At 44.7% G+C, this 25187-nt stretch overlaps 1 protein-coding gene and 1 non-coding gene across 7 annotated transcripts; both read right to left on the bottom strand.

The window, feature by feature from the left end:
- Nucleotides 1–1910: 1910 nt before the first annotated feature.
- On the bottom strand, nucleotides 1911–23599 carry SERPINB8 (serpin family B member 8). 6 transcript variants are annotated; one of them, XM_081561534.1, is made up of 8 exons: nucleotides 23459–23599; nucleotides 14595–14772; nucleotides 10452–10589; nucleotides 8886–8971; nucleotides 8124–8241; nucleotides 7354–7496; nucleotides 5598–5750; nucleotides 1911–2430 (listed from the first exon to the last, which is right to left on the bottom strand). In XM_081561534.1, the coding sequence occupies exons 4-8, from the start codon at nucleotides 8961–8963 to the stop codon at nucleotides 2026–2028; spliced, it is 897 nt and encodes a 298-aa protein (XP_081417660.1). In that variant the 5' UTR covers nucleotides 8964–8971; nucleotides 10452–10589; nucleotides 14595–14772; nucleotides 23459–23599; the 3' UTR covers nucleotides 1911–2025. The 6 variants fall into 6 exon arrangements, with proteins under 6 accessions (XP_081417660.1, XP_081417661.1, XP_081417662.1 ...); XM_081561535.1 differs by having other exon boundaries at nucleotides 23243–23476; XM_081561536.1 differs by lacking the exon at nucleotides 14595–14772.
- On the bottom strand, nucleotides 20327–20399 carry TRNAK-UUU (transfer RNA lysine (anticodon UUU)). Its single transcript has one exon. It is a non-coding gene; the product is annotated as a tRNA-Lys (tRNA).
- Nucleotides 23600–25187: the final 1588 nt, after the last annotated feature.

Raw genomic sequence — 25187 nt, forward strand, 5'->3', positions numbered from 1 at the left:
GGCACTTGGGTCCAAGCTTCTGATTATTCCTCAAGCACTCTAAGTTAGACAAAAATGTGTTTCAGTCATTTGCCAATGAAAAGAACCAGTCTTGAATGCTGTATTCATGTCCAGTTGATAAAAGTAGTGACTTATTAGTGAAACACCACACATTCACTATCTCAAAGCTCTGCTGGTCAGAAGTTCAATGCAGGTCTCTGGGCTAAAACCAAGGTCCCAGCAGAGCTCCACCCCTGTCTCAGGGCTCCGTGCCAGAATGCGTGTCCCTGCCTTCCAGCTTCTCCATCCACACTTGGCTGGGCCTGTTTCCTCCATCCTCAAAAGTCAGCAACGTTGACTCTCTCTCTGTGCCTTTCCTCCATGGTCACATCTCCCTCTGACCTCTAACGTCTATTTTAATTTGCTTTATGAATGACACTGAGCATCTTTTCATGTGTTTGCTGACCTTTTCTGTTTCCTCTTTTGTGAGTTCTTCATTTCAAGTCTTTCTCAACTTTTCTATTGGATCGTTTGCCATTCTTCTTCCTATTTCTTTCATGGAACTATTTCACATTTTAGAGATTTATCCTCTAGTGGGTGAGTCTATTAAACTATCATCTCCTGTTTTGTGCTTATATTTTGATAATTTTATGTCTTCTAAACTTAACCTGTATTTTAATGTAGTTGATCTTGTCCATTGTTTGTCTTGTTTTACTTTTCTATATATTGATGAAGAAATTCTTTTTTTCCTAAAGTCAAAGAATATTCTGATATATTTTGTTGTAAAGCATATAGATTTTCTTTTCTCATTAAGTATTCACTCTGTCAATAATTCTCTTTTTTCCCCAATTAATTAATTAATTTAGCTGCCTCAATTCTTATTTGCATTCTGGGCTGCTCTCTCTAGCTGTGTGACTCACGGCGGGTTTAGCTGCCCTACAGCATGTGAGATCTTAGTTCCCCGACCAGGGATCGAACCTGCATTCTCTCCACTCGAAGATAGATTCTTAAACATAGGACAACCGGGGAAGTCTTGTTTTCTTCTTTTAAATAAGGAAGTTTGCCCAGAACATTGTATTGGGCTGTCATTTTCTTATTGACCTCTAATAGCATTTCCTTTCTATTTCGCATTTTCATCCATGCATTAAGTATGCCTCTGGGCTCTTTATTCTGTACCATTAATCGGTATGTCTATCCCTGAGTAAACACCACAGTATATTACCAGGACTTTATCATAAGCTTCACTATCTAGTAGAACCAGAGCTCTTCAACTTGATCTTTTTCTTTGGAATGTGTTATATCTCCCTGACCTTTTGCTTATTCATATACCTTTTTAAATAAACTTGTCAAGTTCCATAGAAACATGGCTGGAATTTGGATTAGAATTACATCTATAGGACAAGTGGAGGAGAACTGACAATTTTTTTAACTCAAGGTCTATTCTCGACATGAAATATGTCCATTTATCTTGGTCATTCTTAATGGCTGTCAATAGCACTTTATAATTTTTAGTGTAACAGTCTTACTTAGCTTTTGTTAATCATTATTCCTGAGAACATTATATTTTTAGTGCAAAAGTAATTACATTTTCTAACTGTTGTTTCTTAGGTGCATAAAAACGCAATTAACTCTTGTCCAATAATGATATCATATGCTACTATAACAGGTACTGTTCTAAAGCAAAAGTGTCAGTCATAGTCGTGTCTGATTCTTTGCGACTGTAGCCCATCAGGCTCCTCTGTCCATGGGATTGTCCAGCCAAGAATACTGGAGTGGATTCCCATTCCCTTCTCCAGGGGATCTTCCCCACCCAGGAATCAAACCCGGGTCTCCTGCATTGTAGGCAGATTCCTTACCATGGAGCCACCAGGGAAGCCCCCAGGGACTTTATCAACCCATTAAATCCTCTCAACAACTCTACAAGGGGGAGATCTGTTAAGCATAATCACACTTTATTTCGGCATTCAAACCACCATATCAATTTGGCCACCAGAATTTGGAGTAAGGCAGAGTGTGTAGCAGAGAGAACTGCAGCGACTGCCCCTCTCATGGAGAAGAGAATCTGCCACAGAACAAAATGCTGCTGGTTTCCTGGTGCTTGATGAAAAAGAGGAAAGGGTGGTCTGCACAAAATTTTGGTTCCATACTGCAGCACCGGGCGTTCCTGACCACGGCAGTGGCCCCGGCTGCCTCTGTGCCCTCCTCATTGACCTCTACGAAGCACTTGTGTGCAACCTTGGACATGGGCACGTTCTTCTTAGCTGACATTCCGGAAAAGTCTGCCTTGGCTTCCTCGAAAGCGTCAGTCATTCCTAACCTTCGAAGAAAAGCCTCCAAGTCATAACTCGCCTCCAGCTTTAATCTGGGAAGAAACACTTGAACTTTCTCCTCAGTCAGCTTTTCTGGACTCGTCCAGGTCCTGAACTTCTCATATGTAAGTGCTTTTTCCACCTGAAATAATGAAGAGTTAAGCCTTAAAAGCTAGACGACAATAGCCCAGTACCCACCCACCTATCGGCTCACTAACTTCTCCCCCTCATGACCTGTGACTTGATGCTGAGTTCTGTTCCAGGATAATCTACAGGGTATTTCCTCTTACAAACACACCAAGATTTTCCCTCTATTTCTTGCATTTTCCCTGTTTTATGGATACAAGAGAACAATAGCTAGGAAACACCTGAGACAAGGATAGGGTTTTACTTTGAACTATCTGTACCAAATTCAAGTCAAGTTGGTTTTTTAGTTTAGGAAATTCTCATAACCAATTTATTGTATTTATGACGATGATACCACTCTAATGGCAGAAAGCGAAGAGGAACTAAAGAGCCTCTAGATGAAGGTGAAAAAGGAGAGTGAAAAAGCTGGCTTAAAACTCAGCATTCAAAAACTAAGATCATGGCATCCAGTTCTATCATTTCATGGCAAATAGATGGGGAAAACAGTGTCAGATTTCATTTTCTTGGGCTCCAAAATCAATGTGGACAGTGACTACAATCACGAAATTAAAAGATGCTTGCACCTTGGAAGAAGAGCTATGACCAACCTAGACAGTGTTTTAAAAAGCAGAGACATCACTTTGCCGACAAAGTCCATATAGTCAAAGCTATGGTTTTTCCAGCAGTCATGTATGGATGTGAGAGTTGGACCATTAAGAAGGCTGAGTGCCAAAGAACTGACACTTTTAAACTGTGGTGTTGGAGAAGACTCTTAAGAGTCCGTTGGACTGCCAGTAGATCAAACCAGTCAATCCGAGAGGAAATCAACCCTGAATATTCATTGGAAGGGCTGATGCTGAAGGTGAAGCTCTAATACTTTGGCCACCTGATGTGAAGAGCTGACTCATTGGAAAAGACTCTGATGCTGGGAAAAATTAAGGGCAAGAGGATAAGGGGGCAACAGAGGATGAGGTGGTTGGATGGCATCACTGACTCAGTGGACATAAGTTTGAGCAAGCTCAGGGAGATAGTGAAGGACAGAGAAACCTGGCGTACTGCAGTCCATGGGGTTGCAAGAGTCATATACGACTTAGCGACTGAACAACATCAGATGCAATACAGTACTGTGAGTTTGAGAAACTGTTCGACCAGAGAAAAGCATGGCTCAGAACTTGGCTGAATGAAAGAGGGAGAACTTAGGGATTCTGGCGAAGGAGGGCAGGAATGCGAAATTCCACAGGACTGTTGCTTCTGGCATCCTTGTTTGCCCTCTCCCTGTTCTGGGGGTAGCTTCAAACGAGCTCCTCTCCAGTAACAGATGTTTGGACGTCAGTTCTGCTCCTAGACTCTCCTAATTTTCTTTTTTTGGGGGGTGGGGAGCTTTTGAAAAAATTGAAATATATGTGATATACAACATTGTGTAAATTTGACATATACATATGTCATACATTTATACATTGAAATATAATTGCCATTATAGCAATAATTAATACCTCTATTATATTATATAACTATCATTTGTTTTTTTATTAATTTGTTTATTTTTAATTGGAGGATGATTGCCTTACAATGTAGTGCTGGTTTCTGCCATTCATCAACATGAATCAGCCACAGGTGTGTGTATATATACATATATATACGTCCCTCCCTACTGAACCTCCCTCTCACCTCCCACCCCAACCTTGTAGGTTGTCACAGAGCACCAGGTTTGAGCTCCCTGCATCATAGAGCAAATTCCCAGTGGCCACCTGCTTTACCGGTGGTAATATGTATGTTTCCATATTACTCTCTCAATTCATCCCACTCTCTCCTACCCCCGCTGTGTCCACAGGTCTGTTCACTATGTCTGCATCTAATTTCCTTAAAGTTGCCATGACAGATCTCTTCCTTGCCTTATGCCAGGAGGTTCCTGATTCCATAGAGAAGCCAAGGAAATCAGGCAGGCCCTACCCTCACAGGGGTGGGCCGGCATGCACCGGTGTGCTGGAGCTAGCTTGCATCTTCTGCAAAAGTCAATTGTTAAATCCTTGGGAGCCTAAACTTGGCCATGGTGCAGATATTTACACCACAGGAATCATCATAGGTTATAAATGAGGGCTTCCCCGACACCCCAGGAGCCAGATAACCAGCACACTGTCGCTCCTGCACCTCCCACCCTATACATTTACTTTCCCCCAACCTGAACCCTCTTTTCCTGTCATGGAAAAATGTCCTTTTCCTCCTGTCTAAGAAAAATTCCTCACGTGCACTTTAGACCCTTGTTCCTCAAAATTGGTCTATGACCAACAGCATCTGTATCACTTGGAATCTTGTCAGAAATGGAAAATCTCAGGTCATAATCCCCCTAAATCAGAATCTGTATTTTAACAGGATCCCATTAGATTAATATGCACAATAATGTTTGAGGAACACTGCTCAAAGCCATCTTTATCTTTTTCCTGTTCTTTTGTTCAATAATTACTGGGCTCTCAACTAGCCCCTCCCTTCAGAATAAATAATAATGTTCTTATTTTTGGAACTCTCTTCTTCTAGGCTTCATCAGCAATTCCACTCCTAGGCGTACACTCAATGGAAAGGCATACACATGTTCACCAAAAGTCATGCAGTGGTGTTTATTCAGCACTCCTTAAAACAACCCTCTGGAGAAAGAAATGGCAACCCACTCCGATATTCTTGCCTGGAGAATTCCACAGACAGAGGAGCCAGGCAGGCTACAGTCCATGGGGTGGTGAAGAGTCAAACATAACTGAGCAACTATCACTCACTTACTCACTTAGTACAAGCCTAAATTGGAAATGCCTCAAATGCAATCCAGTGGATGGACTTTTAGAAAAGAGCTCAGGCTACTTAGGATCGCCATGGGGAAGGACTGGGGGAAGGGATAGTTAGGGAGATTGGGATGGACATGTATACACTGCTACATTTAAAACGGATAGCCAGCAAGGACCTAATGTAGAGCACAGGGAACTCTGCACAATGGTACATGGCAGCTGGATGGGAGGGGAGGTTGGGGGAGAATGGATGCATGTATATATATGCATATGTGGCCGAGTTCCTTCACTGTTCACCTAAAATTATCACCTCATTGTTAATCAGCGATATCCCAATACAGAATAAAAAGTTTAAAAAAAAACATGTGCAGGCAGGATCCACAGACACTCAGACTCAGCGTCAAGGGCTTACCACAGCAAGATCTGTGTTCTCATCAGGCAGAAGGATGAGCATGCTCAGCTCAGCCCCCACGTAGGGCAGCTCCAGGACCTGGGCAGGCACTTCCTCCACGTGCCCCATTTTAAACTTGGCTTGCTTGAACATCATCTGTACTGTCTTCTTCTCCTGATAAAAATATGAAACTAAAATCAAATCACTGAAAAATGAGCACAGGGTACTAAAAACTGGTATCTCTAATTCACAGAACCCTTGTTGTTGTTCAGTCACTAAGTCACATCTGATCACATCTGACTCTGCAACCCCATGGACTGTAGCCCACCAGGCTCCTCTGTCCATGGGATTCTCTAGGCAAGAATACTGGAGTGGGTTGCCATTTCCTTCTCCAAGAGATATTTCTGACCCCGAGGTCGGTCCCATGTCTCCTGCACTGCAGGTGGATTCTGTACCACTAAGATACCAGGGAAGCCCATGGAACATAACATATAGGTACATATAATTATTATTTCTGTGCATTTATGCTGATTGATGCAAAAATCTTCATTAGTACATACTAGTGTTGAGTAATAACATTCCATTGTCCCAGCAGATCAAGTACTACCACGTGGGAGGGAAAAAATTGATGAATAGAGACATAAAACTCTCTATATTATTATCAGAAGAAATTGTATTTTTTTCTCTTTTTAAAAGATAAGTAGAGAAGCACTTGCAGGGACCTTTTAATTAAAAAATTATTTCTCGAAGTTAAGAGGAAAATTAACTAATATTCAAGACTTTGCACTGGAAGATTTATTTAGAAAAGGTATATAGGCCAGAGGGAGCTACACTTTTACTCTGAAAAGTTGCTCAATTATATAATTGGCACTATGGCCTTGCTTTTCTTGGAGGGAAAACCTTGATGAGATGTTGAGTCCACATTTTTAAAGACTGCAACAAATAAATTCTGGGCATGTAAATTTTTGTGCAATATGCTATTATCAAGTGGATAGAGGTCAAATTCCAAGCTGAGAGTTATTGACCTCAGCCATTATCATATTCAAAAGTGAAAGGAGAAAAGTTTTTTAAAGTTAGGCACAGAAGTCTAAAAATCAAACACACAGCATGATGACTATAGTTAATAATAGTGTGGATTAATAATATAATAATATGGAATGCTGGACATTTGCTAAGAGGGTAGATTTCAGGTGCTGTCATCAAGAAAATATATAGTAACTATGTGAGCAAAAGATATTTTAATTAGCTTCACTGCAGTAATCATTTCACTGTGCATCTCAAATCCATCTTGTACACCTTAAATATGTAAACTTTTTATTTTTTAAAAAAAAGATCCAAAAACAAACAAAAAAAACAAAGCTATCCTGAACATTTGCTAACACTTTTTTGTATTCCGAATTGTACAGCCATGAATTCTAAGGCAATAAATAGTCATAACTGTCATTGACAATTGCGAGAAAAAGTCTAAATGCACTCAGTGATTGGATAATACAAACATAACTCCAAAGCTTAGAAGAAATTTTCTTTCAATCCAAATAACATGACCAGAGATAGATCGATTTGACCAAGAATCCAAAAACAAAAAGATCAATATAACAATTATTTTAGTATTTCTCTTTACCATTCCAATAAGAGATATACAGGGGACATGAAATTCATTGAGAAATAAATTAAGAATCAAGACAGTGTGAAATAAATTATTTCTTCCATTCCTTCACAATCTTTCCCAGCATATTACTTTGGAAAGTAGCAATATGTCTGCAAAATGTTTTCCTACCTGGTTAGTCTTAAAGGGCATTCCCCTTGTGTGCTTTCTGTCAAACTGCTCATTCCACTTGCCTTTGAAATAGATGGCATTCACCAGGACCAGCTTAGTCAGAGGACCGACTGTCCCAGCTCCCAGTATCTCTGATATCTTACCTGTAAAGAATATGAGAGAAAGTTACTGCTATTGGGGGAGAATAAACTTTTCTTTTACAAAAGTTCTCTCTCTCGATATTGAAAAAGGCTGGAATTCTGCCATTCTGGCTGCCTGAGGACTCAGAGGCTGGAATTCTGCCATTCTGGCTGCCTGAGGACTCAGAGGGATGGTGCTTCGCGCGGGGCACACATGCAGTGTAGTGTTTGTCTTTAAACAAGAATCTCGAAGCAGAGACTAACACTAGGTTTAAGCATTTTTCAGAAATCTCCACTTCCTAAGCCCAAGAAAAATATCAGATCGGCATTGGGGCTTCCCTGATGGCTCAGACAATAAAGAATCTGCCCGCAAGGCAGGAGATCCAGGTTCAATCCCTGCGTTGGGAAGATCCCCTGGAGAAGGGAATGGCTACTCGCTCCAGTATTCTTGTCTGGAGAATCCCATGGACAGAGGAGCCCAGCGGGCTACAGTCCATGTCAGAATGGCATTACCTTCTTCAAAACCCAGCACACATACACACAGGCTACTGGAAACAGGGTCAGAGTGGTCCCACTGAGGAGGTCACATCCGGGCAGTCTTGGCTCTGTCTCACTTTTAACACCACCTCTCCCGAAGTGACAACCGCTCACCTTCCGTCTTCTCCATCACCCAGTCGTTTATGTGTTTCCTGCATTCTTCAGTGGCTTCAGCAAAGGACACCTCCTCCAGGTCAGCCTGATAGAACTTCTGGCAGGATTCTTTAAAAGCCTACAAATGCAGAATACCAAGTGTGGCCATATTCTACTTGGCAAAATTTCCTAAAAGTGTGGAAACATTTTTTTCTTAATATGTTTCTGGCATAAATGCTTGCACAGGGCAATCTGTACTTTAAAACTCATTTGTGCAATTAATCAAAATGTACAGACCACTGGCACTGTGCCAGGTGCAGGACACCAAGGTAAGACAGGACTTTGGACCTGAGGTGGCTCACAGTCTGCTGAGAGAGAAACATATACACACAGAGAGTTGCAAGATGTTTTGAGAATATGGACAGCGGCAGCTATGCACAAAACAGCCTGGAAACTTCCCTGTCAAACGCTTAAACTCATGTTGACCTTCTGTTTGATTTTTATCTCCTCCACTATGTGGTCTAACCATGTTATACTCATTTCTGTATGACCAGAACTGACCAGAGTGTCCAAAACATCTTTATGGAATGATTGGAAGGCTTCAACTAGACTATCAAAAAATCTTGCAGGTATTCCAGGAGTGGAATCATTGTGTGTGTGTGTGTGTGTGTGTCTGTAGGGAATTAGGGGAAAAAGTAGCAAGGGATAAACCATGAAATTTAAGTTGGGGTCAAATCAGGAAGGGCATTACATGCAACACGTTAAAATCCACAGATAACTCACCTCATGAAAACTTGTTTTCTGATATAATGTGCCTGGCATTTGGCTCCCATCCTCCGCCCATCTCCTGTCCTCAAACATTTTAGTTTCTACAGAGGAAAGAAGATGCAGAGAGAAGAAGAACCCAAGCGACCATGAAAAGTGGAGAATGACCCCCTGTGTCCTCAATATTCCCCAATTACAATATTCAAAAATTTGGCTGATATTCAAAAATGAACGTCCATTAACCAGGAGATTCCTGGAATCACAAGTACTTATCCTAAAAAACCTAACTAGCTGAAGGACTCAGAATCATCTCCAAGGATACTGAACCCCAGAGCAGGCAATCTGCACCAAGTAGCACCCAACAGCAGCCAGGACAAGGTTATATTTGAGTCTTACATAATAATCCTTGGAACTGCTGACTGCTAAGATGGCCTGATCATTCCATTAATCTTAAAATAACATCCCTCTGTTTATTGTAGGGCACAATTTTTTGGATCTCACTTATTGAATAATGGCAGGTTTTTACTGGACTAGGGAACTTTGGAATTATACGCTGCAGTAAATAGGAAATACTCAGATTCAAAAATCTTATTTTTAGGGACAGAATTTAATTTTAGAAAGACTATTTTATCATTTGCCAACAAATGTCTGTCTAGTTAAAGCTATGGTTTTTCCAGTAGTCATGTATGGATGTGAGAGTTGGACTATAAAGAAAGTTGAGAGCAGAAGAATTGATGTTTTTGAACTGTGGTGTTGGAGAAGACTCTTGACAGTCCCTTGGACAGCGAGGAGATCCAACCAGTTCATCCTAAAGGAAATCAGTCCTGAATATTCATTGAAAGGATTGATGCTGAAGTTGAAACTCCAATACTATGGTCACCTGATGAGAAGAACTGACTCATTTGAAAAGACCCTGATGCTGGGAAAGATTGAAGGCAGGAGGAGAAGGGGACGACAGAGGATGAGATGGTTGGATGGCATCACTGACTCAATGGACATGAGTTTGAGTAAACTCTGGGAGTTGGTGATGGACAGGGAGGCCTGGCGTGCTGCAGTCCATGGGGTCACAAACAGTCGGACATGACCGAGCAACTGAAATAAACTGAATTCTATCAGTGGTGTGAAAAGACCAGGCTGGACTTGGAGAGATCAGTTAGAAAACAATTAAAATAACAGTGTAGAAGGTGTGAGAGCCTGGACACAGGCAATGACAATGGTGATTCGAAGAGGGGCCAAATTAAGAGGGGACAAGTTTAAGAGACTTTGCGTGGTCAGCTCCACAGAAAGTGCCCAGTAAAGATGAGACAGGGGTTAGAGGTTGTGGTCATTGAGATGGGGGTAGGGGAAAGGCAGATGTGGGTGCAGGAAGATGGACAAATTGAAATTGACATCTGAGAGTATGACATTTCAGAAACAGTCATTTTTTTTAAAGGACACAGTTCAGAGGCAATCATAAAATTCCCAAATACAGAAGTATAATTCTAAGCACATTTTTGAGGCAGCACAACTATACTTTATTTCTGCTCTTACGTAATTTCTGTTTTATTTTCAGTGTCTTTTAATCAATGTGGGAGCACTACTTACTGGCAGGAAATCACACGTCTTTTCCCCAAAGAGTCTGTTGGCAGTTGTGAGCAGGCACTGCGAGCTGGACGTGCTGACCTCCCTGAGAAGTGACCGGAAACCTCGGTGGACATCTCCACCTCCATTCAGACAAAGTGCCTGGTGATAGAAGACAAGAACACTGACTCTTAACGTGCCATTTTCTCCCCCAAAGAGCTCTTCCCAAACAAATATCTGTGCTGAAAATCATAAAGGATCCTATTTTAAAAGGAGCTGGGTTTCACCATCTAGCACAGAGTTTCTCAACCTGGAAATACGGACTTTCGGGGCCACAAACCTGGTGGTAAAGAATCTGCCTGCCAATGCAGGAGACATAGGAGAGGTGGGTTTGATCCCCGGGCGGGGAAGATCTCCTGGAGGAGGAAATAGCAGCCCACTCCAGTATTTTTGCCTGGGAAACCCCATGGACAGAAATCCCAAGGTGGGCTACAGTCCATGGGGGTCTCAAGAGTTGGACCCGAGTTAGCAACTAAACCACCACCACCTCTTTGCTGTGAGGCTGTCCTGCACACACTAGAATATTTAGCTGCATTTCTGGCCTCTGTCCACTAGATGTCAGCAGCACCTCTCCGGGATGACAACCAACCGAGTCCGGACCTTGTCCACTGTCTCCGGGAGGCCGCATCGCCCCCAGGTGGACGGCCCTGCTCTAGCAGGTTTATCGATGCCAGGAAGGCAGCGCATAGTCACTCAGGAGGGAGACCGAAGAGAACAAACCGGGATATGGAATGACCTCTAGGGTATGAGAATGAGCAAAAATAGACACGGAAATGTTTCATTGGGAATTCCACAGTCCTCCAGTCTAGACTGGATTTAAATGTCAAATCGGAGTGAGAATGAAGGCTGTTCCCTTATCTCCCAACAACCCCAGCCCAAAGCCTCCCTCCTCCACGGAGCTGAAAGAAACAGCCACCAGGGACTCAACTGTGACTGGGGACAGATTCTGAGGAGGGTCTGTGCACCCTGATATTCGTGGGAACATGATGCCTATATGGCAGTTTTCTGGGACACTTTCACCAGGGAGTCTACTTCCCTAGAGCAAGAGCCACTACCTCACTGGTGCACGCGTGTGTGCTCAGTCACTTCCGTCGTGTCCGACTCTGCGACCCCATGGACTGTAGTCCACCAGGCTCCCTTGTCCCTGGGATTCCCAAGGCAAGAATACTGGAGTGGGTGGCCATTTCCTTCTCCAGGGGATCTTCCAGACCCGGGGATCGAACCCGGTCTCCTACATCTCCTGCATTGGCAGGCTGATTCTTTACCCACTGAGCCACCTGGAAAGCCCATTTCATTGATAGCTACGATCATATATAAACCATGTCAGGTCAATCAGATCATATATTGATTGACTGATTACATATACATATATATGTATGGCTGAGCTCTATATATTATATATACATATATATAGATTATATCCTAAAAATTCCAGAAGATAGAAGTCCCCATTTGTGTTGCACTTTTTCCACTTGTGCATAACCTTATACTAGAAACAACACATTGAACAAAAAGTTCATTTGCATAGTTGCATTTCCATTTGAGATATGACATTAGCAAAAGTTGAAAATAGAACCCAGTTGAAATTCTTGGCTTTTTTGTGGAACAGAATTGTAGTTTCCCTTGCTCATCAAGGGAAACATAGCAAACACCCTCTTCCAAAAACACCAGAGAAGACTTTACACATGGACATCACCAGATAGTCAATACCAATATAAGACTGATTATATTCTTTGCAGCCAAAGATGGAGAAGCTCTATACAGTCAGCAAAAACAAGACTGGGAGCTGATTGTGACTCAGATCATGAACTCCTTATTGCCAAATTCAGACTTAAATTGAAGAAAGTATGGAAAACCACTAGACCATTCAGGTATGACCTAAATCGGATCCCTTATGATTATACAGTGGAAGTGAGAAATAGATTCAAGGAATAAGATCTGATAGACAGAGTTCCTGATGAACTATGGACAGAGGTTTGGGACATTGTACAGAAGACAGGGATCAAGACCATCACCAAGAAAAAGAAATGCAAAAAAGCAAAACGGCTGTCTGAGGAGGCCTTACAAATAGCTGTGAAAAGAAGAGAAGTGAAAAGCAAAAGAGAAAAGGAAAGATATACCCATTTAAATGCAGAGTTCCAAAGAATAGCCAAGAGAGATAAGAAAGCCTTCCTCAGTGATCAGTGCAAATAAATAGAGGAAAACAGTAGAATGGGAAAGACTAGCAATCTCTTCAAGAAAATTAGGGATACCAAGGGAAAGTTTCATGCAAGCATGGGCTCAATAAAGGACAGAAATGGTACAGACCTAACAGAAGAAGAAGATATTAAGAAGAGCTGGCAAGAATACACACAAAAAACTATACAAAATAGATCTTCATGACCCAGATAATCACAATGGTATGATCATTAACCTAGAGCCAGACATCCTGGAATGCGAAGTCAAGTGGGCCTTAGGAAGCATCACTATGAACAAAGCTAGTGGAGGTGATGGAATTCCAGTTGAGCTATTTCAAATTCTAAAAGATGATGCTGTGCAAGTGCTGCACTCAATATGTCAGCAAATTTGGAAAACTCAGCAGTGGCCAGAGAACTGGAAAAGGTCAGTTTTCATTCCAATCCCAAAGAATGGCAATGCCAAAGAACGTTCAAACTACTGCACAATTGCACTCATCTCACACACTAGTAAAGTAATGCTCAAAATTCTCCAAGCCAGGCTTCAACGGTACATGAACCTTGAACTTCCAAATGTTTAAGCTGGATTTAGGAAAGGCAGAGGAACCAGAGATCAAATTGCCAACATCCGTTGGATTATCAAAAAAGCAAGAGTGTTCCAGAAAAATATCTACTTCTGCTTTATTGACTATGCCAAAGCCTTTGACTGTGTGGATCACAACATACTGTGGAAAGTTCTTCAAGAGATGGGAATACCAGACTACCTGACCTGCCTCTTGAGAAATCTGTATGCAGGTCAGGAAGCAAAAGTTAGAACTGGACAGGGAACAACAGACTGGTTCCAAATAGGGAAAGGATTATGTCAAGGCTGTATATTTGTCATCCTGCCTATTTAACTTATATGCAGAATACATCATGAGAAATGCTGGGCTGGAAGATGCACAAGCTGGAATCAAGTCTTCCAGGAGAAATATCAATAACTTCAGATATGCAGATGATACCACCCTTATGTCAGAAAGCGAAGAAGAACTAAAGAGTCTCTTGATGAAAGTGAAAGAGGAGAGTGAAAAAGTTGGCTTAAAGCTCAACATTCAGAAAACTAAGATCATGGGACCTGGTCCCATTACTTCATGGCAAATAGATGGGGAAACAGTAACAGACTTTATTTTTGGGGGCTCCAAAACACTGCAGATGGTGACTGCAGCCATGAAATTAAAAGACGCTTACTCCTTGAAAGAAAAGTTATAACCAACCTAGGCAGCATATTAAATTTGCCAACAAAAATCCGTCTATTCAAGGCTATGGTTTTTCTAGTAGTCATGTATGGATGTGAGATTTGGACTATAAAGAAAACTGAATACTGAAGAATTGCTGCTTTTGAACTGTGATGTTGGAGGAGACTGTTGAGAGTTCCTTGGACTGCAAGGAGATCCACCCAGTCCATCCTAAAGGAAATCAGTCCTGAATATTCATTGGAAGAACTGATGCTGAAGCTGAAACTCCAATACTTTGGCCACATAATGGGAAAAACTGACTCATTTGAAAAGACCCTGATGCTGGGAAAGACTGAAGGAGGGAGGAGATGGGGATGACAGAAGATGAGATGGTTGGATGGCATCACTGACTCAATGGACATGAGTTTGAGTAAACTCCGGGAGTTGGTGATGGACAGGGAGGCCTGGCGTGCTGCAAAGAGTCAGACACAACTGAGCGACTGAATTGAACTTGCTCATCAAAGATGCAGGAAACAATACTCAGTGTCTCCCATGAACATTAGGAGATTTCTCTCACACAGTTCTCCTTTCCACTTTCAGGTCTGCATTCTTTTCATCACTTCAGTGCCCCTCCCACCTCCCAGCCTCACTGGCGTCCATCAGCCAGTGGGAGGCACAAAAAGAGCAGCCCTGTGAAAGCACAGAGGAAGCCCACATACCTGGGACATCTGGGCGGCCGTGTTCCCCTTGGCCCCCATTAAGACCATGGTCAGGACGGAGGAGAGGCTCAGCGGAGAGAAGAACACATTTTGCAAGTGGTCCTCTTCACCCAACATTTTTAATAAGTTGATGGCAAAAGTGCCATTTGCTTCGCAGAGAGCATCCATCAGTGGAGGTCTGTATGGAAAGCCAAACACAAGCACATCAGCCTCGCCCTCCACTAGTCACCTGCTCATTCGTGCCCCATCTGTGGACACTGGGTGTGGTCAGCAGAGTAGCTGCACCTTCAGACATGCGCGTTGATCAGCGGGTGAGCTCAGTGTAATCACAGGCTTCTTATAACAGGACCGCAGGGGATGTCCCTGGTGGTCTAGGGTTAAGCTCTGTGCTCCCAGTGCAGGGGTTTCAGGTTCGATCCTGGGTCAGAGAACAAGATCTCATGTAACAAAACTAAGACTTGGCACAGCCAAATAAATCAACATTAAAAAAAAAAAAAAGGCAGGAGGGTCAGAGGAAGAGAAGGAAGTATGAGAATGGAAGCAAAGATCAGGATGACGTTGAGTCAGAAAGCAAAGAACACAGGCTGCCTCTCGGAGCTGCAAAATGCAAGCAACTGGACTCTGTCCTAGAGCCTCCAGAGAAGAGAAGTATCTCTGCCACTTCTTATGGACCTCTAACCTCCAGAAGTGTAAGAAAAATCCCCCTATTACCGATCATTCTCCCTGAGTTTGATGTCTCTGGCATAATCTTTAAGCAACATTCTATGAGTTATTAATAATTTTCTGTAAATAAAAATGTCATTTACATACATACATCTTTTTACATAGTTGCCTATATAGTTCAGTACAGTTCAATCGCTCAGTCATGTCAGACTCTTTTCGATCCCATGGACTGCAGCAAGCCAGGCTTCCCTGTCCATCACCAACTCCTGGAGTTTACTCAAACTCATGTCCACTGAGTCGGTGGTGCCATCCAATCATCTCATCCTCTGTCATCCACTTCTCCTCCTGCCTTCAATCTTTCCCAGCATCAGGGTCTTTTCCAATGAGTCAGCTCTTCTCATCAGGTGGCCAAAGTATTGGAGTTTCAGCTTTGGCATCAGTCCTTCCAATGAACATTCAGGACTGATTTCCTTTAGGAAGGACTGGTTGGATCTCCTTGCAATCCAAGGGACTCTCAAGGTCTTCTCCAACACCACAGTTCAAAAGCATCCATTCTTTGGTGCTCAGCTTTCTTTATCGTCCAACTCTCACATCCATACATGACTACTGGAAAAACCATAGCTTTGACTGCACGGACCTTTGTTGGCAAAGTAATGTCTCTGCTTTTTAATATGCTGTCTAGGTTGGTCATAGCTTTTCTTCCAGGGAGCAAGCGTCTTTTGATTTCATGGCTGCAGTCACCATCTGCAGTGATTTTGGAGCCCCAAAAAAATAAAGTCAGCCACTGTTTCCATTGTTTCCCCATCTATTTGCCATGAAATGACAGGACCAGATGCCATGATCTTAGTTTTCTGAATGTTGAGTTTTAAGCCTATTTTTTCACTCTCTTCCTTCACTTTCATCAAGAGGCTCTTTAGTACTTCTTCGCTTTCTGCTGTAAGGGTGGTGTCATCTGTATATCTGAGGTCATTGATATTTCTCCTGGCACTCTTGATTCTAGCTTGTGCTTCATCCAGCCCAGTGTTTCTCACAATGTACTCTGCATATAAGTTAAATAAGCAGGGTGACAACACAGACCTTTGAGGTACTCCTATTTGGAGCCAATCTGTTCCATGTCCAGTTCTAACTGTTGCTTCCTGACCTGCATACAGATTTCTCAGGAGGCAGGTCAGGTGGTCTGGTATTCCCATCTCTTGAAGAGTTTGTTGTGATCCACACAGTCAAAGGCTTTGGCATACTTGTATATATAATATCCCTACAATTGTAGCAGTCTGTTCCTTTTCATTCATCATTATAGCACGTTTTCCCTCATTAAAACTACTTGTAAATATGTTTTCCCTTTCCCCACCAACCCCCAAACTCTGTTGTTATTGTTGTTTCTCTGTTGGTTTTAACCACAGGCACAGAGGATTGAGTTAATGTCTTGCTCAGTTCATGGGCTTTAAAAAGCCCTCCTCCCCTCCATCTTAATCCCAATCCCATATTTTGTCACATGAAAACAGGCAGAAACAGACTTCCCTGGTGGTCCAGTGGTTATGATTCCATTTTCCAATGCAAGGGGTATGGGTTTGGTCCCTGATCTCAGACCTAAGGTTCCACATGCTGTGGGGTGCAGTCAAAAATTTTTTAAAAATAAAAAGAAAACAGCTAGATGGATTTCAATGGATTTGGAGGGTTTGTTTGGGACAGCCTGCCCTAAAATGCAGGTTCTTGGAAAAACAGAAAATGCACTTTAAATCAGAGGGACTCAAAAAAAAAAGAAAACAACACCATTTTCCACTGGTGTTGTTGAAATTGGACTGAGAACTGTGAAAGGGGCCCCCTGGGAATGCGATGGAATATGAAGCCCAGATCTCAAGTCATCCGGTGGGCAGTTTGAATCAGGCACTCATTATGGATCCAGCCTTGACCTTCCCCCAGCTTAACTAAACTGAAGACAAGATTCTTCCTGCCTCTGATCCCTGAATCCCTTTCCTTAAAGATCTTACTTTAGGCAATTGGTCATCGTAAATTTTTTCTCTGCTTCTTGGCAGCTAAACATTTTGAAAAGCCTCTTTCTTATTTTACACCACTAGACACTCTTTCTCAAGCCCCTAGAAGCCAGTCCTTTAAAATCTAGTCATCAGGGAAGATGGTCTCCATGGGACAGTGTGAGAAAAACATCAGTAGGCACCTTGTTGCCAGTTGTGAGAAGTTTTTGCAGATTATTGTAATTTTAGAAAAAATTTATAAACCTTACATTTATTTCTATTAAACCTTCTGGAAACCTGGGCTCCTAGTCAGTAAATTACTAAAACTCCTCCGTTTCCCTGACTCTCTGTTGCTGTTACAGTTGAGAGCATTTTGGGAAATAAAAGGACAAATCATCACCCATAATCCCATGATCCTACAAGCTCATCTTTTCTAAGATGTGATCCTTTTAAAAACTGCATATGTATCTTTTTAACTCAAAAGTTGTAAAGTGACACAAGAACAATATGTTCCAGTTTGAAAAACTAGCAAACAAGCAAAATCAAAAGTCCTGGAAGCTCTGCCTAGAGATAAGCATCATCATGCCTTTGTTCATTTTTACAAGCAGATGGGTCACCCTCTGGTGTTTCATCTCTCAGTCCCCCAGTGGACTGACCCGGCTTCCTGAAACCATCTTGAAAGTGAATCTCAGGCCTTGGGGGGGGCGGGCAGAAGGGGAAAGTAGGGTGGGGGTGGGGGTGGAGGGCAACATTTCAACCAGAGCCTCCTCACTGTTGAATGGTTTGAAGCTTTGAAGCTTCTAAAAAATTTTTTCAAGAGAAGATGCCTTTGGCTTAAAAGAAACAAAAGCATGGTAGAAAAAAAAAGAGTGTGACATTCACCCCGTAAGTATAAAACAGTCCCATCTGGCGGGAAAGAAAGTATAAAAACGTCATCCAAGAAAACACAACAGTGCTCTATAGTTAATATACTTAATAGGGGACACAATGTTGTTTTTCACTGCCCTCACTTCAGTAAGTCTCTCCAGAGACTTCAGCTGCAAGGTTCAAACACAAGGGCTGCAGGCGTTGGAAGGCTGATGTACCTGCAGTGGGCAAGTCCCACCACAGAGCAGGACCCAGCCTGCCTCCTCGCCACTTCTGGTCAGAAAATAAAAACCTAGGAATCAGGAAACTGTTACTCACTCAGTCATGTCAGACTCTTTGTGACCCTGTGGACTGTACCCACGAGGCTCCTCTGTCCATGGAATTCTCCAGAGAATAATACTGGAGTGGGTAGCGTATCCCTCCTCCAGGAGATCTTCCCGACCCAGGGATCGAACCAGGGTCTCCCTCATTGCAGGCAGATTCTTTACTGGCTGATCCACCAGGGAAGCCAAGAGGGATATTGAAACTTGATAGCACTCTACCTACCAGAAAGTGGTACCAAAGAGATTCAAAGAAGGAGAGAATTGGGTACCTGGAAGTGAAAGGCAGGAATAAATTTGGATTGGATTTTACAGGAGCATAGAAGCTTTGGACTGTGGACTGAAACGGAAAAATGCACAACATGACATTAAGTTGTGAGTCAAGTTTTACTCAGGATCTTATTGAGGACTATAGTAAGGGGAAATAGCCTCTCCAACATAGCTCCGAGGAGGCAGGCAGAAAAGCATGATTTGGGCTACAGAATGCCTGTGGTGAGTCATTCAGCTCAGTAAAAGGGCACTGCTAGTCACGAGGACCAGAGAGCAAAGCTAGTGATTCTAGTGCTTTGTGATGTAGGGGAAGATGCAAGAAGCTCAGCTTATTAATTTTTCTTCCAGTGAAATCTCTAAGAAGTCTGTTTTCCCAAAGTATAGACTGGCTTATCCTGTTTTTCATTCTGAATTCTGTTCAGGGTGCACAGTCAGCCAGTGATTGCAGCAGCTAAACACCTGAGCCTTGTAGAACTGGATGGTGAGCTACATTCTCTGTGTCACAGGAGCCATGGTGAGGCCGGCATAAGCTTATGCTGGTGAGTGAGTGTGCACGTGTGTGTGTATGTAGTTGTCCAGTCTGCACAGGCAAAGGAATGAACTGGAATATCACATTAATCCCCTCTTTACATTTTAACTGCTCTTAATTGTAAATGTCTATTTCTGGTTCCTTCCACATTTCCCCTTTCTTCATCTCATCTCATCTTCATTCCTTTTCAACATCAGGATGCTAGTCAGCAGCTGAGTATTTTCCACCATCATGTCCCCCAAGCACTGAAACACCCTTGCACACACTCACACGCAAGTGCACCTCTCAGATGTGTCCCAGCTCACACCAGCGAAAAGATTTTACTTCCAGCCAACAAAATAGATTGGCATTAAACTCATTCTCCTTTCACAGGTGAACAAACAATGTCAGGACAATTAAATACTGTCCTCGGGTCTCAGAAGAAACTAGCAGATTCAGCCACAAAAGCAAGACTTCTGCTTCCAATGAGATGTCTCTCAGTATCTGTGAGGGATTGGTTCCAGGAGCCCCGTGGATACCAAAATCCAAAAATGTTCTAGTTCCTTCTATGAAATGGTGTAGTATTTGCATATATACCACACACAACCTCTTGTCCACTTTAAATCATCTCTAGATTAGTTATAATTCCTCACACAATGTAAAATGCTATGTAAACAGTTGCCACAGGGTGAAATTTCAAGTTTTGCTTTTGGAAACTTCCTGGATTTTTTTTTTTTCAAACATTTTCAGTCTCTTGTGGGTTCTGTGGAAGCAGGACCTCTGATAGAGCAGAGGACTGACTATATTCAGCATCATTTCCTCCTGGGGGCAGAATGCCTGCCACCTCCCTGCTTCAAACCCCACCTCCAACCCATGAAGTGAAGTGAAGTGAAAGTTGCTCAGTCATGTCCAACTCTTTGGGATCCCATGGACGATACAGTCCCTGGAATTCTCCAGGCCAGAATACTGGAGTGGGTACTCTTTCCCTTCTCCAGGGGATCTTCCTCACCCAGGGATCGAACCTGGGTCTCTGGCATTGCAGACAGATTCTTTACCATCTGAGCCACCAGGGAAGCCCAAAATTCTGGAGTCAGACGCAGTACCATTGCGCCACAAGGTCACAAAAAACAGAGACGCCCAAACAGGGTCATGAACCCTGGACCTTCAGATTAAAAGTCTGATGCTCTGCCAGCTGAGCTATCCAGGCATACATATATCCAACCCATACATACATCCAAAAGTGAATTTGTTCAAAGAGCGTTTATGTCGAACTTTCACTATAAGATTTTGGAGGATTAAAACAAAAAAAAGAAGTAAAAAACAAAGGCCATAATTCCTGCCTGTGAAGAGGAAAAGTTAAAATTTTATGTAACCTCCTGCTCCTTCTGCCTCTGTAACTCAGCTTGCTCCTTGCAAAGTCTGGATCACAGTAGTCTCAGAAAGTGGGGACTTATAATACTAGGTACAATACTAGGAGCTGGAGCTTATCTCACTCATCTTTGTCCTGCTCTTTTCAGCTGTCTGGCCCCTGCAAACTCGCTTAATCATGTCTGTCCATGTAAAGGTCAGGCATTCCCCTCCCTATCTTGACCACTGTTCCCACGTGTGCGAAACCCCTTAGTTTAAACCAGCCAATTAACAGCTAGTGTTGCCCACCATAGTCTGTCTATAAAAACTCTGTAATCCCTTTGTTCCAGGCTCAGAGCTTGGTGAGTTAGCTCCTGTGGCCCCGCCGGTGTAATAAACCTGAATTCTCCAACTCTCCGAGGGTGGTGCTTGGTTTCTCGAGTACTGGTTTCTGCAACAACTGGGAGCTCCCACCCTTGGGGATATACACATGCGTAAATGCCTGGTTTCAAGCCGGCCTTTAACTCTATACCAGGATAAACAAAGTGCTAAGGAAACCAACAGTAAAGCAGAAAGAAATCTCTTCAGAAGGCCAGGAGAAGGGGAGCAGTACGTTGGTTCTCAAAGACTGGGCAGGAGCTCTGGAAGGCAGTGAATGTCAGGGCCAGCAGGTGCGCAGAGTGGGCAGGAAGGGCGTGGTCCGCGTGGGGCCCAGGGAAGCGGGGGAGCGCAGCTTCCTACCAGGCACAGTGCCTGAGCCAGGAAGGGGGCGCCCCATACACCAGGCTGAGAGTTTGGGACTTGAGCTATGATCTACAAAGCCAGGCACTGTTTTCAAACAAAGGCTTTATATGAGTTTTAGAAAAATATTGTGGCTCATGGTTTGGTGTAGAAAAAAACCTTGGGACCCCTGCTACTGACTAGCGACTCCCCAGCATAGAGGAAACTAGAGAGTGGAAGATGCAACTGCCAGGCTGGTGGCCTGATCACCTGAGGATAAGGAGGAGGACCCAGTCCCAGAGGCTCTTAGCTAATCCAGCGGAAGGGTGGGACACCATCCACAGGAAGTTGTATGAGTCAGCTTGGAATGGGGAAGGTGCTGCATTCCATTAGAGATGACTGGAACATACTATTTCAAGGGATCCTGTAACAAAGACAGCCCAGGAGTGTTTGTCAACATAGGGAGGGGACTTAAGAGGAGAGGAAGCTCTAGAGCAAGAGATTGAGAGCCCTCAGTCTGCATCCACATTCCAGGAACTTCTAGGTAAATGGATGGAATTAGAATGTACAAGTGGAGGCATAAGAGGGAAAAAAAAGAAAATCCACCTCGTTCTGGGGAATTTCCCATTTTCACAGGTAGTGAGAGGAGAAGCCAAGAGACTGGGACCCAGCAATCCTGCTGTCCTGGGAGAACTGGACATGAGGGACCAGGGAAGTGGGGAGGATGGAGGAGGACAGGAAGGTAGCACCCCAGGCTGGACCGGGAGCCGTGGGGGTGGCAGTTAGGATCTCAAATCCCTCAGCTGAGTTAGTGGGAGCAGGAACCAGCGGGCCGGGGGTATCAGGGGAGTGTGAGATCCACACTGTGACTGCTAAGGATGGGGAGACGGGGAGGAAGCTGTTTCACGTGAGAGAGAGGGCTTCTCTGGTAGCTCAGCTGGTCAAGAATCCGCCTGCAATACATATGGGAGGCCTGGGTCGGCAAGATCCCCTGGAGGAGGGCATGGCCTGCAATACATATGGGAGGCCTGGGTCGGCAAGATCCCCTGGAGGAGGGCATGGCAACCCCTCCAGCGTTCCTGCCTGGAGAATCCCATGGACAGAGGAGCCTGGCGGGGTAGAGCCCATGGGGTCGCAAGGAGTCGGACATGACTGAGCGACTAAGCGCAGCAGAGCACAGAGAGAGGAGCCCATGAATAAGAACAGATGAAAAGGTGGTAAAAAAAAAAAAAGGAAGAAATAAAGAAAGAAGGGAGGGACAGAGGGGAGGAGGAACACAGAGAAGAATGTGGAGGAAGGGAGGGGAGGGGGGCTGGTTACACCCAATAAGCTGGGGGGCCGGCATTGGTCTGGAGGTGGCAGGGACCCAGCACCTCCCGGACCTCACCGGAGGCTTCACTCCTCACCCGGAGTTTTCCAGGCGAGGCTGCAGGGGGCGCCACAGACCTCCCGCTGCACAGCGGGCCCCCCCCGCCCCCTCCCCTCCCCTCCCCAAGCCCCCGCCCCCTTCCACCCTCCTCCTACCGCCCGACCTTGTTAGAAGTATCACAGACTTTAGAACAATTGATAATAATCACGGTCTGTTAACCTCCATTTTTCCCCCGGGAAAACAAAACTATTAATGCAAAAGCAGTATAGTAATTAAAGAGCTTAAGTGCTTCCCTCTCCCCTTCCCCTCCCCCACTCCCCCTTCCCCTCCCCCCACCGCAACCCCCACCCCCCACCCCTACCCCGCCAGGGCTCCTGCCAGTACTTCCTGCGGAACCGCAGCCCCGGAGGGGCTCCCGGCCGCGCCCTCCCGGCCGCGCCCTCCCGGCCGCGCCCTCCCGGCCGCGCCCTCCCGGCCGCGCCCTCCCGCCGGCAAATCGCTGCGCAGTGGAGTCAGCTGGCCCGTGTCGCCCCCACTCCGGCGACCACCCTGTGACCCAGGGCGGGTCTGCTCTCCACAGCTCGGGCCTCCTAGTCTCATCCTTGGAAACTCACCCTTGAGGCCCCAACCAAGCGGGCCGGGATCCTACGGGTGCGGCGAGGACCGGGACCACCGCAGTCCCGCGGCTCTCCTGCCCGGACACCCCCCGCCGGCCCTCCCCTGATCCTCTCCACCTTCCTGCTCTGACCCGCGGTGCCTCCGGCCTCCCACCGTCCCTACATCTCTCCGCTGGGACCCGGAAGGCTCGGGAGCCCCGCCAGACGGGGTACCTGGGAGATTCCTGCTGCGGCGGCGGCGGCTCTTCCAGCTCGGTGGATGCTTCCCGTCCGCTTTGAATTCGGGCCAGGCTTCCGGCGGTGACTCAGAACTGCGGGAGATGGCCCGGCCTGTGCAGCGGCTGGACCGTGGGCGGAAGCTGAACCTCGCGTGTATCTCCCTGCCCCGGCCCGAGAGAGCAAACGGATTGGCCGTGGAGGCTAGCGCCTCCGAGAGTGTTTGCAGAAGGCCTCGTCCCTTAGGGAATGGGTTTGCTTTCCTGGGTTAATTTGCCGCAGCCTTAAGACTTCCCTGGTGGCTCAGATGGTAAACCGTCTGCCTACAATGCTGGAGACCCTGGTTCAATCCCTGAGTTGGGAAGATCTGGAGAAGGAAATGGGAACCCACACCAGTATTCTTGCCTGGAAAATTCCATGGACAGTGGAGCCTGTAGGCTACAGTTGTTCCCTGCCTTCCTGTCTGTAAGTCCCCCTCCTGTCTTCCAGAGAACCAAGTAGGCAGTGGGTAGGAATCTGAAAGCTGAGATTTAGTTCAGCTCTGGCACTATAATTGCTTCTACTTCTAGTGGAAAAGACCTGCTTGTCAATGCAGGTAGCCTTAGGAGACATGGGTTTGATCTCTGTGTCAGGAAGATTCGTCTGGAGGAGGGCATGGCAACCCACTCCAGTATTCTTGCCTGGAGAATTCCATGGACCAAGGAGCCTGGCGGGCTATAGTCAATAGGGTCGCTAAGAGTCAGACACTACTGAAGTGACTTAGCACAGCTACTATGTTGAGTCTGTGTTGTGCATTTCAAATGTGCTTTTGCCTGTACAATCACGTTTTCTTCTCATATGAGCTGGAACAATGCAAGTAGTTTCTTTTTATAAATACAGGCTAATCTATAATTCTTGAACCAGACTCACATTTGGATGAATCCAAATCAGGCATAAGTTAGGGGAAACAGTCACTCCTGACTCAGCATGGCTTCTGAGTCACTAGTTCAATCAAAAAAGAACTGAGAATTTAGGGCTGCCAGCTTCCTCAATTCTCTTCAATAAACATTAATGTTCAGAGCAACTACCATGAGCGAGGCTGTTATGTGTTAGTGGTTCAAAGCAGAAACTGGAATAAGGTAGTAGTATTGCACTTGAGTCTTTGACTCTAGTGGGAGAGGCAGGGACTTCAATGAACAACTGAACAATTGTTAATTTGGGGAACAACGTGGTCAGTGTCAAGGTAGAGTTTCCCAAAGGGGCTTTGAGAGCAAGTAGGAAGGCTCTTATCCCTGAGGGAGGCCCTGAGTTGTTATCCAGTGGCCATGAAGGGGCTAGGAGTGGCAGGAGAGGGGACAGTTTCAGACTGAGGGGGCACAGGAGCAAGTGTGTGGGGTCGTGGGGCAGAACAGGAATCTTCCAGGATTCTGTGCCACTTAGAATTCCTGAGCATTAATTTTGAGTCAGAGAATGACAAGAGTTGAACTGGAGAGACAGGCAAGACCCTGTGGTAGCGCTGAGCTTCTATGTCAGTTTAGGGAGTTAGGATTCATCTTTTATTACAAGTCCAGGCAATTGACTATCTTGGTTTGTCCAGGACTGAGACTTTCAGATACTAAAGTCAGGAAATTCCCAGGGAAGCTAAGGCGAAATGGTCACCAGAGCATAAAGCGTATCGTGTTCCCAAGTTTGGGATATGAGTGGAATTGATGTGTGAAAGTTTCAGGGCATCTGCTGAAAAGCAAAG

The sequence above is a fragment of the Giraffa tippelskirchi genome, chromosome 14 (assembly GCF_054371585.1).
Source record: "Giraffa tippelskirchi isolate mGirTip1 chromosome 14, T2T-mGirTip1v1.2.pri, whole genome shotgun sequence".
Taxonomy (NCBI): Eukaryota; Metazoa; Chordata; class Mammalia; order Artiodactyla; family Giraffidae; genus Giraffa; species Giraffa tippelskirchi.